This window comes from Mesocricetus auratus, unplaced genomic scaffold, assembly GCF_017639785.1.
Source record: "Mesocricetus auratus isolate SY011 unplaced genomic scaffold, BCM_Maur_2.0 Super-Scaffold_100004, whole genome shotgun sequence".
In the NCBI taxonomy this organism is placed as follows: Eukaryota; Metazoa; Chordata; class Mammalia; order Rodentia; family Cricetidae; genus Mesocricetus; species Mesocricetus auratus.
Genome location: NW_024429189.1, coordinates 93471988 through 93485648, shown reverse-complemented (window position 1 = coordinate 93485648; position 13661 = coordinate 93471988). Strand labels below are relative to the sequence as shown.

Genomic DNA, 13661 nt, shown 5'->3' with positions numbered 1-13661 from the left:
GAGTCCTGGAGTTAATATAGAGACAACTGCAATTAGAGGGTGTAATGGTCAGACACAGGAAAAAACAAACAAACAAACAAAAAAAAAACCAAAAAAAAAAAAAAACCAAGGGTGTCAGGGACTTGGGATTAATGAATTTGTTCATGCCTTGATTGTAGCAATGATTTCATGTAGAATTTTATCAAATTGTACACTTAAATGTGCCAATTATTTATCAGTAAATCTGTTTTTGGTGTTTTATTGAGACAGGATGTCACCATGTATCCATGGCTGGCCTGGAACTTGCTATGTACACACACCAGGCAGGCCTTCAACCCAGCGACTCGCCTGCCTCTGCTTCCGGAGCGCTGGGGTTAAAAGCGTTCATCACCACGCCCTGCTTTTTAATTTTTTTTTTAAGAGAGAAGATAGAGGCAGGAGCCTTTAAATCTGTAAGAGCAGAAAGAAGACGTGTCAAAAGCAGGTTTGGTTTTGTTTTTTTAAGATGGTGTCATTCCAACTTGGGCTAGCCTCCAATTTACTGCAATCCTCTTGCTTTAACCTTTTGAGTGTGGGGATTAAAGGCACGTGCTATTACTCCCAGCCTAATAAACACTGTTCCAGGATGGCAAGCGCCTGTAATTCCAGCACTGTAGAGTTAAAAGCAGAATTAAGAGTTCAAGGTCAGGGACCGGGGCTACAGGACACTCATAAACCACTAATTGTCTGGAATCCCAGTTCCGGAGATCCAGCGCGATTTTAGAACACTACACACGCACACGCACACACCACACGTTACACAAGGCATGCATTTAGGCCAGACACCCATGCACACACACACACGCACACGCACACACCACACGGTACACAAGACATGCATTTAGGCAAGACGCCCATGCACATAAAATAATAAAATATGCCGCGAATGACTGCACCCTTGATGGGAATAACAAGCCGGAAGCGATCACTAGTAACTATCGCAGACCGATGCGATCGCAAAAGAGAGAGGCGTGCGCCGCTGAGGGAGTTATTTTTGGTGAACCCTGGGGTCTTGTTATGAAAGCGGAACAAGTGGTCACTGGCCGAGGAAGGGGAAGCCGAAGCCAGCAGCACCGGGAAAGCGGCAGCTCCGTCCTTCCGGGCCGGCGGCTGGGCGGAGCTTCGGGAGTGGGCCGCAGTAAGTGCGTCCTTCACGTGACGCGCCCTCCGCGCGACGCACTCGACGCGCCCGTCACGTGGCTGCCTCGGCCCGTCTCCGGCGGAGGCGGGCGCGGGCGCGTCCCTGTGGCCAGTCACCCGGCGGAGCTGGTCGCACAATTATGAAAGACTCGACTTCTGCTGCTAGCGCCGGAGCTGAGTTAGTTCTGAGAAGGTTTCCCGGGGCTGTCCTTGTTCGGTGGCCCGTGCCACCGCCTCCGGAGACGCTTTCCGATAGATGGCTGCAGGCCGCGGAGGAGGAGGAGGAGCCGCTGCCCTTCCGGAGTCCGCCCCGTGAGGAGAATGGTACGCAGCCGGCCGGGCCTGGCGCGGGCGGGCCTCGCGGGAGCCTGCGCGGCGCTCCGGGGAGCTCTGCGGCCCTCCGGGGCGCCGTCGCTAGCAGAGGAGCCGCCGAGTTGACACGGAAAAGGAGGGAGGGCTGGCGAGTTAACGGATAGGGGGAGGGAGCGGGTTCCGAGCTGTGACTTGTTGGCTGCGCCAGAAGCGCTCTACAGGTACATTTTCTTTCTTTTTTCCTCCTGTCTTTTTTTTTTCGTGTTTTAGCCGCACGGGAGTGATTTTGATGGTGTAGCTGGTGATGTGGCTCGGGATTTTCTTTAGCAAGAGTGAAGGGACAGGGAAGGGACTGTTCCTGAGAGGCTGAGACAGTGCGTTGCCAGGTCTGCGTCGAACTACCTCATCTGTTGTCCCAGACAGTTTGAAGCGAAGGTGCGGACTGGAGGGAGTCGGTGCGTTGCAGCGCTCGGTAGAGCTTTTGTTGTTGCTAAGGCCAGGAACCGGATTCGGAGATTTCTTACAAAGAAAGCCATTTAGATCGAGGACCTGAGCAGGGAAGATATTCCTGGTCAGTAGTTTAACTTGATAGACTTTGTGCAAACTTGTCTCCCATTTGGCGAAGTCTGACAGGTTTCGTTTTATTCCTTTTCTTTTCTTTATTTTTGAGTCAAGGTATCACTGTGTTGCCTTGGCTAGCCTGGAACTCATATGTATACTAGATTTGCCTTAAAAACTCAGAGATCCGTTTACCTCTGCCTCTGGAGTGCTGGGATCAAAGACGTGCGCCACCACGTCGGGCTAGGTTTAGAAGTGCCTTACCAAACTTGAATCAAGGTTTTACTTTGAAGTACTGAGTTAAACTTTGAGTAAACAATTCATTTTCCACCTTCATTTGTAATGTGTCAGTGAAGACGAGAATTTTTTTTTTGAGGGAGGCATGAAATCCTGAAGCTGCCAGTGAGTTCTTTATTTACCTCCCTTGATCTCCTGAGCACTGGGATTACAGTTGTCTGTCACCCTCTCTGTTTTTTTTTTTTTCTATTTCTTGAAAGGAAAGTTCAGATTCCTCTACCTCCACTAAATCACTTCGTTTGACGTACTCAAGTGGCTTTGATTTAAAGGACTCTACTGGAGGGTGAGTTGAATCGAAGTGCCTTTGCACACCGTTAAATACTGACTATTTAGTTTTTCATTTTAGATGGTAAACAGCATAAATTTCAACATACTAACTCAGCATTAAAATTTTTTTCATTAACATATGAAATCGCTCCCCCCCAATTACTTTGTAAGTAATTCACCATATATGGCCCATAGTATGAATTTACCATTGTTTGTACATGGATAAACTTGTTGAGAGAACAATCTCACTTAAAATTTGAAGTTAAAAGTCATTTGTTTTTGTTTTTCGGGACAGGGTTTTTCTGTGTAACCCCTTGCCATCCTGAAACTCGCTCTGGCTCGTTCAGACTGGTTTTGAACTCAGATTCGCCGACTTCTGCCTCTGGAGTGCTGGGGTTAAAGGTGTGGCCACCACCATCCTGCCTAGATTGAGTCTTAATTTTCCTTTTTTTTTTCTTTTACACTGCTTACATCATGACTTCTATTGAATTGAATGGTTAACATTGCAATATGCAGTTGAATTCTTAGTGAAACCTTCAGATAACTTAAAATATGGATTTTTGTTTTTGTTTTGTTTTTTGAAGACAGGGTTTCTCTGTGTAGCCCTCATTGTCAGTAGACCAGGCTAGCCTTCAACTCAGATCCGCCTCCTGGATGCTGGGATTAGAGGCTTGCACCACTATGCCTGACCAATAGGTGGGTTCTTTATTTAATAATTCAATTTAGTTTCCTCACTGTTTAGGTTAATCTGACTAAAAATTTACTTATGTATAATGGGTCTATGCTGTGTAATTTTTACTGTGAATTGTTCTTTAAGACATTTACTTCTGGTAAGTAATTTTTACTTTGACACTGTAACAATAAAAATGTGGTTTCAGAAGTTTTAGTCAGCCAGCTGACCAAATAACAATATAAAAGTTACAAGATAACCCCTTCCAAATCATCTGTCTGGAGTGGTGGTACATGTCTTTAATCCCATTGCTCCTGGAGGCACAGGCAGGTAGATATCTATTAGTTCCAGCTAGCCCAAGCTACATAGTGAGACACTGTCTCAAAAATAAAAACAACCCCCCCACATAAAACCCTACAACAAAATTATCTGTTACAGCTACAGGAAATTTTTCTCTTACTCATGTGATAGTTGCTTATTTAGTTATGCATTCTAAGTGCTGTGATATATTGGAGTGACAAAGAGGCTAGACAAGTCTCTCTTTTTTTGTTTTTGTTTTTTGAGACATGGTTTCTCTGTATTGTTTTGGAGGCTGTCCTGGAACTCCCTTTGTAGATCAGGCTGGCCTCAAATTCACAGAGATCCACCTGCCTCTGCCTCCCAAGTGCTGGGATTAAAGGTGTGCACCACCAACGCCCGCCTGGCGATATATTACTTCTTAAAACAAACATTTACTGCTTCTTAAGGTTTCTTGCACAGTGATAATAACCTTGAAGGGCAATATAAATATATACAACATAAAAGGAGAGTTTAATATAATTGCCTGGATTACTATGACTTATGTAGATAGGATGGTCGAGGAGGGAGAGGATTATTTTGATTTGGCTTGTAACATGATACGAGTTAAAGAATAGGAATAGAGGTGGTGGGCTGGAGAGATTGCTCAGAGGTTAAGAATACTGCTTGTTCTTCCAGAAGTTTGGGGTTTGATTTCCAGCACTCTTGTGGCAACTCACAACCATCTGTAACTCCAATCTCGTGCTCTCTTCAGACTTCCACAGGCACTGCATGTATGCAATGCACATACATACATTCAGGTAGAACACCCAGAACACCCACCAAATAAAGAAAAAAAAAAGAGATAGGAATTGGGTACTTTGGGTACTGGAGAGATGGCTCAGTGACTAAGAGCTACAGAAGATTGGAGATGGGTGTTCAGTACCCATGCCCAGTGGCTTATATCCATTGGTAGGTAGTTCTAGCATCAGGGGATGTAATGTGGTCTTCTGGTCTCATGGGCACCTGTACATAGTTGACACATTCTTTCTCTCGATCTCTTACACACACACACACACACACACAAATAATAAATCTTTAAAAGTAATAGGAAGTAACCTGGAATAGATGCGTTTTTGAATTGGTAATTTTAGTGCAAGGGAACTAACCCCTAGAAGAGAAGAGCGTCCTTTTCTAATACTATTGTATAAAACTAGACATGGTTTGTAATGAGTATGACAAGATAGGCAGTCCTGGTAGGAATGTTATAAAGATAAACAGCAGGTTTCTGAAGGTAACATTTCATGGAGTGGCGTTTGAGTTCTTCTGGAGATGTTGGGAGTCTACAGAAGGCAACAATATGAATGGTGAATTGGTGTGTTGTTAAATTGAGAGCAACTCATAAGAGTCTGTTATAGGCCATGGAGATGACTCCTTGGGTAAAGGTGGAAAAAAAGATTAAAATATTTAAAAATTAAAGAATTAGGTCCCTTGAGAGCAGTGACCAGCTGTGAAATGAAACCATGTTGCATTTGGTCATTGCCTACAATGCAGGTATGATGGTTGAAAGCAGTGCTTAAGTACTTATAACTGCATATATAGTTCACTGGTAGACTGAATGCATAGTATGTGTGATGCCTTGGTTCAACTTCTAGTATTGGGGATGAGTAAATAAAAGTCTTGAAGTGGTTTATTGTACCAAAGTAAACATTTGTATAACTGAAGTTGAAACGTTCTAGATAGAGATATTTTGACACAATACCCTTATTTTTGTTCGATATTTGAACACTGGATTATATACTTCTATCTTAAAAAAAAAAGATTGACCAGTAGATTTATTATTAGCCTTTAGGTGTAAAATTTCCCTTAACTCACTCACATAATACTTTTAGTTGTAGCCATTAATGATTTTGGTCATTGGTAATTAGTTAGCCTTGATTCCTTTTCTTTCTCTTTGGGGAACTTTCAACACTGAGTATGTTGCATGTGTGATTTGTGTGTTTGTTTCTTTTTCTTTTAAAAGTATGTTTTAAATTTAGTATATGGACGTAAACCAGAGTGCTTGAGATTAGCTTAGGATAAAAGTATCACGAGCATTTGAACTCCCTCCCCATTTATGTGAATCTGTAAAAACTTAGATAGGTGTCACTTGTTTTTATTTTTTTGTGTGTGTGTTCATGTGTCTGTCAGTATGAGTGTATGTGTACACATGAGTAGGTGCTTGCAAAGACCAGAGTTGTTGATCTCCCTGAAGCTGGAGTTACAGTTATGAGCTATCTGATGGGAGTATTGGGAATCGATTGGGAATCAATTTCTGATCATCTGGAAGAACAATGTGTGCTCTTTACTGCTGAGCATCAGCCCCAGGTGTCACTTTTTTTTTTTTTTTTAATAATGGGGTCTCACTAACTCTGGCAAGCCTGGAACTTGCTGTGTAGACCAGACTGGCACTGAACTCATAGAGGTCTGCCTGCTTCTACCTTCCAATTGGCTAGGATTAAAGGGATGCACTACTACACCTGGCTCAGTGTGTCACCTTTAAATGGTATTTTGTAGCTATTAGACTAGTTTGGATGGTTCATGTGTATGATTGGAGAATTGAACCTTTCAGTTTATTGTAAAAAGTTACTGATTCTAATTTGAAATGCATTAGTACTTTTAGAGATTTATTGATTCTTTGGTTCAGTTTGGTGTGTGTTTTGAAAATGATTGGTTAGTATGCTCGTTCCCTGAAGATTTAGAATTTTTAGAACCTATTCTTAAGTCTTTCTGTGTGAAGGTGAGCCATTCTTCAGCATTGATAGGCTTGGATGTTATACTAAGTATCTTTATCAGATTAAAACCATTTTTCTCTTTCTTTTTAAGAATGGGTCTGGCTTTTTGCCCAGGCTGATTTCCACCTCCTGGGCCTAAGGGATGTGGTGTCTCTGGTTCCTGAATAACTGAAACTATAGTTGTATGCTGCTCCACCTAGTTTAATGTCGTAGCCTGCAATGGTGATTAACTTCTAAAGGTAGATGGTCATTTTTATGTATTTGGTTTTTGGTTTTTTTTTTGTATTTACCAGACAGGGTTTCTCTGTATTGTTTTGGAGGCTGTCGGTCCAGCCTGGCCTTGAACTCACAGAGAACCGCCTGTTTCTGCCTCCCGAGTGCTGGGATTAAAGGTGTGCGCCACCACCGCCCAGCCATTTTTATCTATTTGACATCAGGAACTACACTAGGATTAAAGTCTCTGAAGGGTCCTCCCCCCTTTTTCTTTGTCTCTCCTACCATTATGTAAGCACACTAATAACCTAATACCTCAACTATCTAAATTCCAGAGTTCTGGAAACATTAACCTTTTCCTTTACTCGTGGAAAGAAAAAAGACTCCTAAGTCAAGACATATCAAGAATTTTAGCAACCTTGACAAAATTTACTTATTGCAAAAGTATGCACAAAGTGAAATTTAGCAGGTGTGGTTACCTACTTTATTTTGACAATTTAGTAGTGTTCCAAAAGTGATACAAGAAAAGGTAGCCAAGAAGTTGTTATCGTGAGGAGACTGGAGAAGCACTTTTTATATGAGAGAGCTTCACCTTACTTTTTAACGTGTGAATCAAGTCTTTGTAATCTTTAAGAATAAATATGATTTACTATAACAAGCACAAGATAAAGTAGGCTTGAAACAAATTTGATATGACTGGCTAGTAGATTAGCTAGTAGCATTTAGATGTGGCTATTGTTTTGAACGTTTTACATATGCCAGTTACATTTTAATCGCTCAAGAAAACTATGAAGAAAAAACACTTATTTCTCTATTAATTACATAAGAAGGGAAGCACGATTACTTGTTAAAGATTCTCAAGTTACTGAGTGGTGGAATAGGTGTTGATCTGCCTGGGAGTGGAGCTTGGTATTTAAGGAGATGTATATTTGTGAGCTTTCAGATGAAAAGTTAACTTTTTTAGTTTTTTGTTTTATTTTTTCTTTCAAAGACAGGGTTTCTTTGTGTAACAGTCCTGGTTGTCCTGAAACTTGCTCTGCAGACCAGGCTGGCCTTGAACTCACAGAGATCTGCCTGTCTCTGCCTCTCCAGTGCTGGAACTAGAGGTGTGTGTGCCACCACCTCCTTGCTTGGTTTGTTTTTGTTTTAAAGATTGGAAGCTGGGGAGATGTCTCAGTAGTTGAAGAGCACTTGCTGCTCTTCAAAGAATCAAAGTTTGGTTCCTAGCACCTACATTGGGCAGCTCACAACTAGCTATAACTCCTGCTCCAGGGCTTCCTGACACCCTCTTTTGACATCTGAGAGTATTGACAAGCACATGGCACATATTCATAATAAGTATAAAAATATTTGTTCTTAAAAAGTGAAATCATGGTTGGGCAGTGGTGGCGCCCGCCTTTAATCCCAGCACTCAGGAGGCAGAGGCAGGCGGATGGACCAACAGCCTCCAAAAACAATACAGAGAAACCCTGTCTTGTAAAACCAAAAAAAAAAAAAAAAAAAAAAAGTAAAATCATTGCTGCATTTTTTTCCCCTGAGACAGGTTTTCTTTGTGTAACCCTAGCTGTCCTGGAACTTGCTCTTATAGACCAGGCTGGCCTCGAACTCACAGAGGTCCGCCTGTCTCTGCCTCCCAAGTGCTGGGATTAAAGGCGTGTACCACCAACGCCCGGCCCTAGCATACAGTTCTTATTAGTCAGTTACACATCAGTAAAGAATAAATTCTTTTTTCTTCCCCCAAGAGCCAAAAGGCAGCATTAGATCTATCTACTCTATGGTTGATCGAAGAACTCTCACGTATAACTCTAGCTTGTGTCAAGTTGACAAAATGATCAGGACAACTGAACCCTTGTCAACTTGACACACTACTACATTGCTATTAAACCACAGCTCTTTTCTTTTTTATTCCCAAGGTCTCATATTAATATTACAATATAAAACATTAATAGCTAAGGTTTCATAACTGTGAGTTCCTGTAAAATCTAAAAGCAAGTTAAATACTTATTCCAAGAGTGAAGAATGGGGTACAGTTACATTCAGATCAAAGCAAAACCAAAGTCCATTGATGTAATGTTAAGTGTCAGACATCTGGGACTCATGATCTTCTGGGTTCTAAAGAGCATGAGTAGCTCCACCTCTCTGTGTTCATACATAGCATGTATCATAGACTCAGGCCAGTTCCATTTCATAGCCTTTGGTGTCCCTAGTGATTGTCCCATGTCACCAAAATTCTGGAGTCTCTATTGCAACTAGTCTGCACCTTAAGCAGTAGCCTCTCCTTGGCTCTCTGCAGGGACTCTGACTCTGCTACAAGGTACCAAGCCTCAGCTTGACCTCTTCAGACCTGTTGCAATTGAGGCTGCATCTTTACCATTGGCCTCTCCTGATGTCTCATAGTTCCAGGTTCCTGCTTCTCTCCTTGACTGTTTTCAGGTATCATTCTTATACATGACCAAGTTCAGCTGCCAACGTGAGGTACAGCTTTGGTTCCCTCTGGACTTTAGCTTCTGTGTACTGAACCTGAGGAAACATTTCCCAGAAGATTTTGCCTCAGGGATGCTGTTCTCCTCTTCATTTTTTTTCAAGTTCTGATAATTTATTTGTTATGGTTTTTTTGTTTGTTAATGTTTTTTTTGTTTTATTTTGTATTTATTTATTTATTTTTGAGACAGGGTCTCTCTGTGTAGCCCTGGCTCTCCTGGAACTCACTCTGTAGACTAGACTAACCTTGAACTCAGAGATCCACCTGCCTCTGTCTCCCATAATCTAATTTTTATCATAGCTAGGTTTCTGTTTCTGTTGTGAAAAACTACCGTGACCAAAGCAAATTGAGGAGGAACTGGTTTATTTTAGCTTACAGCTCTCAGGTAACATCCACCATTCACTAAGAGAAGTCAGAGCAGGAATTTGCAGGGAGGAATTGAGGCAGAAGTCATTGAGGAACACTCCTTACTGGCTTGATCGTCCTATGCTTGATCAGTCTGCTTTATTATGCAAACCTGCCCAGGGTTGGCATTGCCTCCAATGCCTTCACCTCTCCTGTATCAATCATTAATCAAGAAAGTGCACCCTCATTTGCCTACAGGCCATCTGATGGAAGCATTTTAGGTGTAGTTTCTTTTTATAACTTTGCTTGGCTTCTTGGGCTTGATGGTACTTGTAATCTCTGCACAAGAGAGCTATATTTCAGTCACTACCGTATTGAGAGAATTAATTTGCCATTTGCTCATGTAGACAAAACTGCATGAAGAATGTTTGTGTGAAGGTTCAATTTTAAGTTTGAGGTGCATTTTAGGTATCAAAAGAGCTGAATACCAGGCAGTTGATATGTGACATAAGAGTTCAGTGGAAGATTTGGATTGAAAGGCAATTTTTTTGTTTGTTTTTGAGACAGGTCTCTCTAGTAGACCAGACTTTCCTTGAACTCACTCCCAAGTGCTGGGATCAAAGATGTGCATCATCACCAGGCGGTGGTGGTGCATGCCTCTAATCCCAGCACTCAGGAGGCAGAGGCAGGCAGATCTCTGTGAGTTCGAGGCCGGGCTAGACTGACAGCCTCCAAAACAATACAGAGAAACCCTGTCTCGTAAAAAAAAAAAAAAAAAAAAAAAAAGGTGTGCACCATTACACCTGGCCTGTAATTTTTTTCAGTGTTGGGATGAAATGTAGAAATGGAAATTTGGAAATTTGTGCTTTACAATGTCTGCTTTTATTTTTTATTTATTTATTATTTTTGGGGGGCAGTGTTTTGCTGTAGTTTTGGAACCTATCCTGGAACTCACTCTGTAGACCAGGCTGGACTCAAACTCACAGAGATTCACCTGCTTCTGCCTTCCGAGTGCTGGGATTAAAGGTGTGCATCACCACTGCCCAGCTCCCAATGTCTGCTTTTTAAAAGCAGCCTTTAAAAGATTGGGAAGGAAGGTTGGACATGGGGGGCGGGGGACACACACCTTTAATCCCCAGCACTAGGAAGCAGAGGCAGGCACATCTCTGAGTTTGAAACCAGCATATTCCAGCCCTGGAGTTCCAGGCCAGCCAGGTCTGCATGGTGGGGCTTGTTTTTGTATGTTTGCTTAAAGGAAGGAAAAGAAAAACAATTGGAGAGAACTGGGTATATAGCTCAGTGGTAGAATATATCATTAGTTATGAACATGTCCCTGAATTCAATCCCTAGCATTCCCCCTCCCCCCCCAAAAAAAAACAACTAGGGAAAGAGAATGAATCTGCAAGGAAATGAAGAGTGAACTATGCTGTAACAGTCAGTAATGATCGACTTTATTAAGTGATTCTATTTTATGTGAGAACGAAGTCTGAGAATTAACCTGGGGATCTAAAAAATATCAGTTGGTGGTCTGTCAGACTTTTCACACCTTTAATCCCAACATTCTAAAGTCGAAGGCAGGTGGATCTTTTGAGTTTGAGGCCAGCTTGATCGTCATAGTTCCAGGCCAAGTAGGGAGTTACATAGGGAGACCCTGTTTCAGTAACAACGAAACTTGCATAAGGAGAGTAGAGTTGAAACCCTGACTATATACTGTGGCTTCTAGAAACTGTTTTCTTCTAGTACTCTTTGTAGTATCAAGTAGAGGCAGAAACATGGAACAGTTTAGCTTGAGGGAAAGAAAAGTGGAGTCAAAAAAAGTTTTGTCTTTAAAGAGTTGGAGATAATATACTGCTTCCTGATGGGAATGAGCCAATTAGTTAAAGGGAGAAAAAATAGAGAATTGGTGAAGAATGTCCTTGTTTTAAAGTGAGATGTAATCTGGGGCCGTGGTTGGATTTGAGTGGGAATGTAGTTGTAATACAAGGAAAAGTGAATGTGTTGATCCAGTAGGAAGGCAATTTTGTTGTCTTGTCTTGGGTTCTTTTGTTTGTTTTTAGGGATAGTGAGTCTGACTTTGTAGCCCAGGCTGGTTATAAACTCTTAATGTTCTCTGGCCTTTTTCTAAGAATTGAACTCAAGTTACCAAGTTTGTGATGCAAGTACTTGCATCCTCTGAGACATCTTGCCAGTTCTAATAGGAGTTTGCTGCACTTTTGTTCTGCTTGTTTTGGTTTTTCTCAGTAGTGGGATAAGAGACTGAGAGTGATGGTGGGTGGGAGTTTGGGAAGGAATTGCAAGTATACTCAAGAAGCAAAAACAAACAAACAAATAATCAGTGAAGTTTCAGGTATTGTAAAAAGACTGCCAGGGTAGTGAACCTACAAGATCCTCATATTTTCTTTTCTGAGTGATGAAGAGAAACACATTCTTCAGAAAAATAACCAGATTTTAGTTAGACTAAGAAGGTTCTGGAAGCGCTATGCAAAATGAGTTTTGTTGACAGAAGATCCTAAGTTCCATAGGGCCTCACCTGTGACTTTGGTGGTTGAGGGCCATGGTATAATATTTGTGTAAGTAAGTGCATTCAAAAGAATCTTCCCTAGTAAATGGAGAATTTGAACGAAGTCAGAATGATTGAATTTGGAACCAGAAGTGGGTTTGAAATGAATTAAGATTTATCATTATTGTGTTTGACCTTCACTCCTAGTTTTGCTTCTTGTATAGGTTTCCTTTAAAAATATAAGTTCTTCTGTATTGTCCCTGAGTGTGTCTGCACATGTATGCATGCTTGTTTTCTTATGTGTGTGTAGGATATAACTTAGAAAAACTTTATGTAGCCAGGCGTTGGTGGCGCATGCCTTTAATCCCAGCACTTGGGAGGCAGAGGCAGGTGGATCTCTGTGAGCCTGGTCTATAAGACAGCCTCCAAAGCAATACAGAGAAACCCTGTCTCGAAAAATACCAAACCAAACAAAACAACCCTTTTATGTATTTCTGGTAGGGCCTGAGCATGGCAAGAATTGCTCTGACACTCAGCTATGATTCTACAATCTTTAATTACTCTATTAGAGAATTTCTTCTAACTTAACCTCATAGCCTTGGTTCTCCTTCCTGTTGTTTTTGCATTATTATTATTATTATTATTACTAACATTTATTTGTTTGGTGCATGTGTGTGTATGCACACATGTGAAGGTACGAAATCGGCTTTGGGAGTCAGTTCTCTCTTCCTATATGTAGACTTCAGGAATTGGATTCAGGTGAACACCTTTATCCACAAAGCCATCTCACTGGGTCAGTGTTGCTTTTTTGTAATTTTGTTTTTTTATTTCATTGATTTCTTTCTTTCTTTTTTTTGGTTTTTCGAGACAGGGTTTCTCTGTGGCTTTGGAGGCTGTCCTGAAACTCGCTTGGTAGTTCAGGCTGGTCTCGAACTCACAGAGATCCGCCTGCCTCTGCCTCCCGAGTGCTGGGATTAAAGGCGTGCGCCACTAACGCCCGGCTTTTCATTGATTTCTTTAAAAACAATACAGAGAAACCCTGTCTCGTAAAACCAAAAAAAAAAATTAATCTTTTCTTTTGAGTGTGCATGTGTGTGTTGCTGAAACAGGGTCTTAGTGGATAGCCCAGGGTGGCTTGGATCTCAGGGTGGTCCATCTTCTTGTCTCCCAGTTACTGGAATTACATGTGTACTCCACTGTATTTAGCTTGAAAGAAACTATATAATTGTTATTTATATGTATGCCTGTATGTGTGAACAAATGGCGCTTGAATGCAGACGCCAGAAGAGGGCACCAGATCCTTTAGTGGGAATTTTGGGCAGTTGTGAACCATCTCATGTGAGTGCTGGGAACTGAACTCAGGTCCTCTTCAAGAACACCAAGTGCTCTTAACTGCTGAGCCATCACTCTAGTTCCCAATATATTTTTTAATTTGGACATTTAAGTTCATCTTCCATATCTCCCTCCTTTTCTATCCCTCCCTCCATTCTCTAAGGCTATACTTTTTCTTCCCACACAATTTAGACTATATTTAGCCTGTTGTCAACTTTATATATCTGTGAAGATGAAACCTCATACAGACATACATATAGACAAAATACCAGTGAACATAAAATTATAATTAAGAAAAGAGTGTCCTTCCTTCAGAATTGACCTGTGGGTATGTCTGTAAGGGGTGGGGCTGGGTGGGTCTTGAAACAGAATAGGAACTCTGAAGACCAGGCTAGGCTGACTTGAACTTAGAGATTAAAGGTATGTGCTACCACCACCTGGCAGGGCACATTTTTTTGTTGTTGTTGTTTTGTTTTT

The 13661-nt window shown here is 41.5% G+C and overlaps 1 protein-coding gene across 5 annotated transcripts in view; it reads left to right on the top strand.

Moving 5' to 3' along the window:
- The first annotated feature begins 1201 nt into the window (after nucleotides 1-1201).
- Nucleotides 1202-13661, top strand: part of Trpm7 (transient receptor potential cation channel subfamily M member 7) — an 85649-nt gene continuing 73189 nt past the window's right edge. For 2 of the 5 annotated variants that reach the window (XM_040746234.1, XM_040746235.1), the window contains exon 1: nucleotides 1202-1482. In XM_040746234.1, coding sequence (XP_040602168.1) covers nucleotides 1480-1482 — 3 coding nt within the window. In that variant the 5' untranslated portion in view covers nucleotides 1202-1479. The remainder of the gene's footprint in view (nucleotides 1483-13661) is intronic. The other 3 variants (XR_005877379.1, XM_040746233.1, XM_040746232.1) reach the window with 3 other exon arrangements.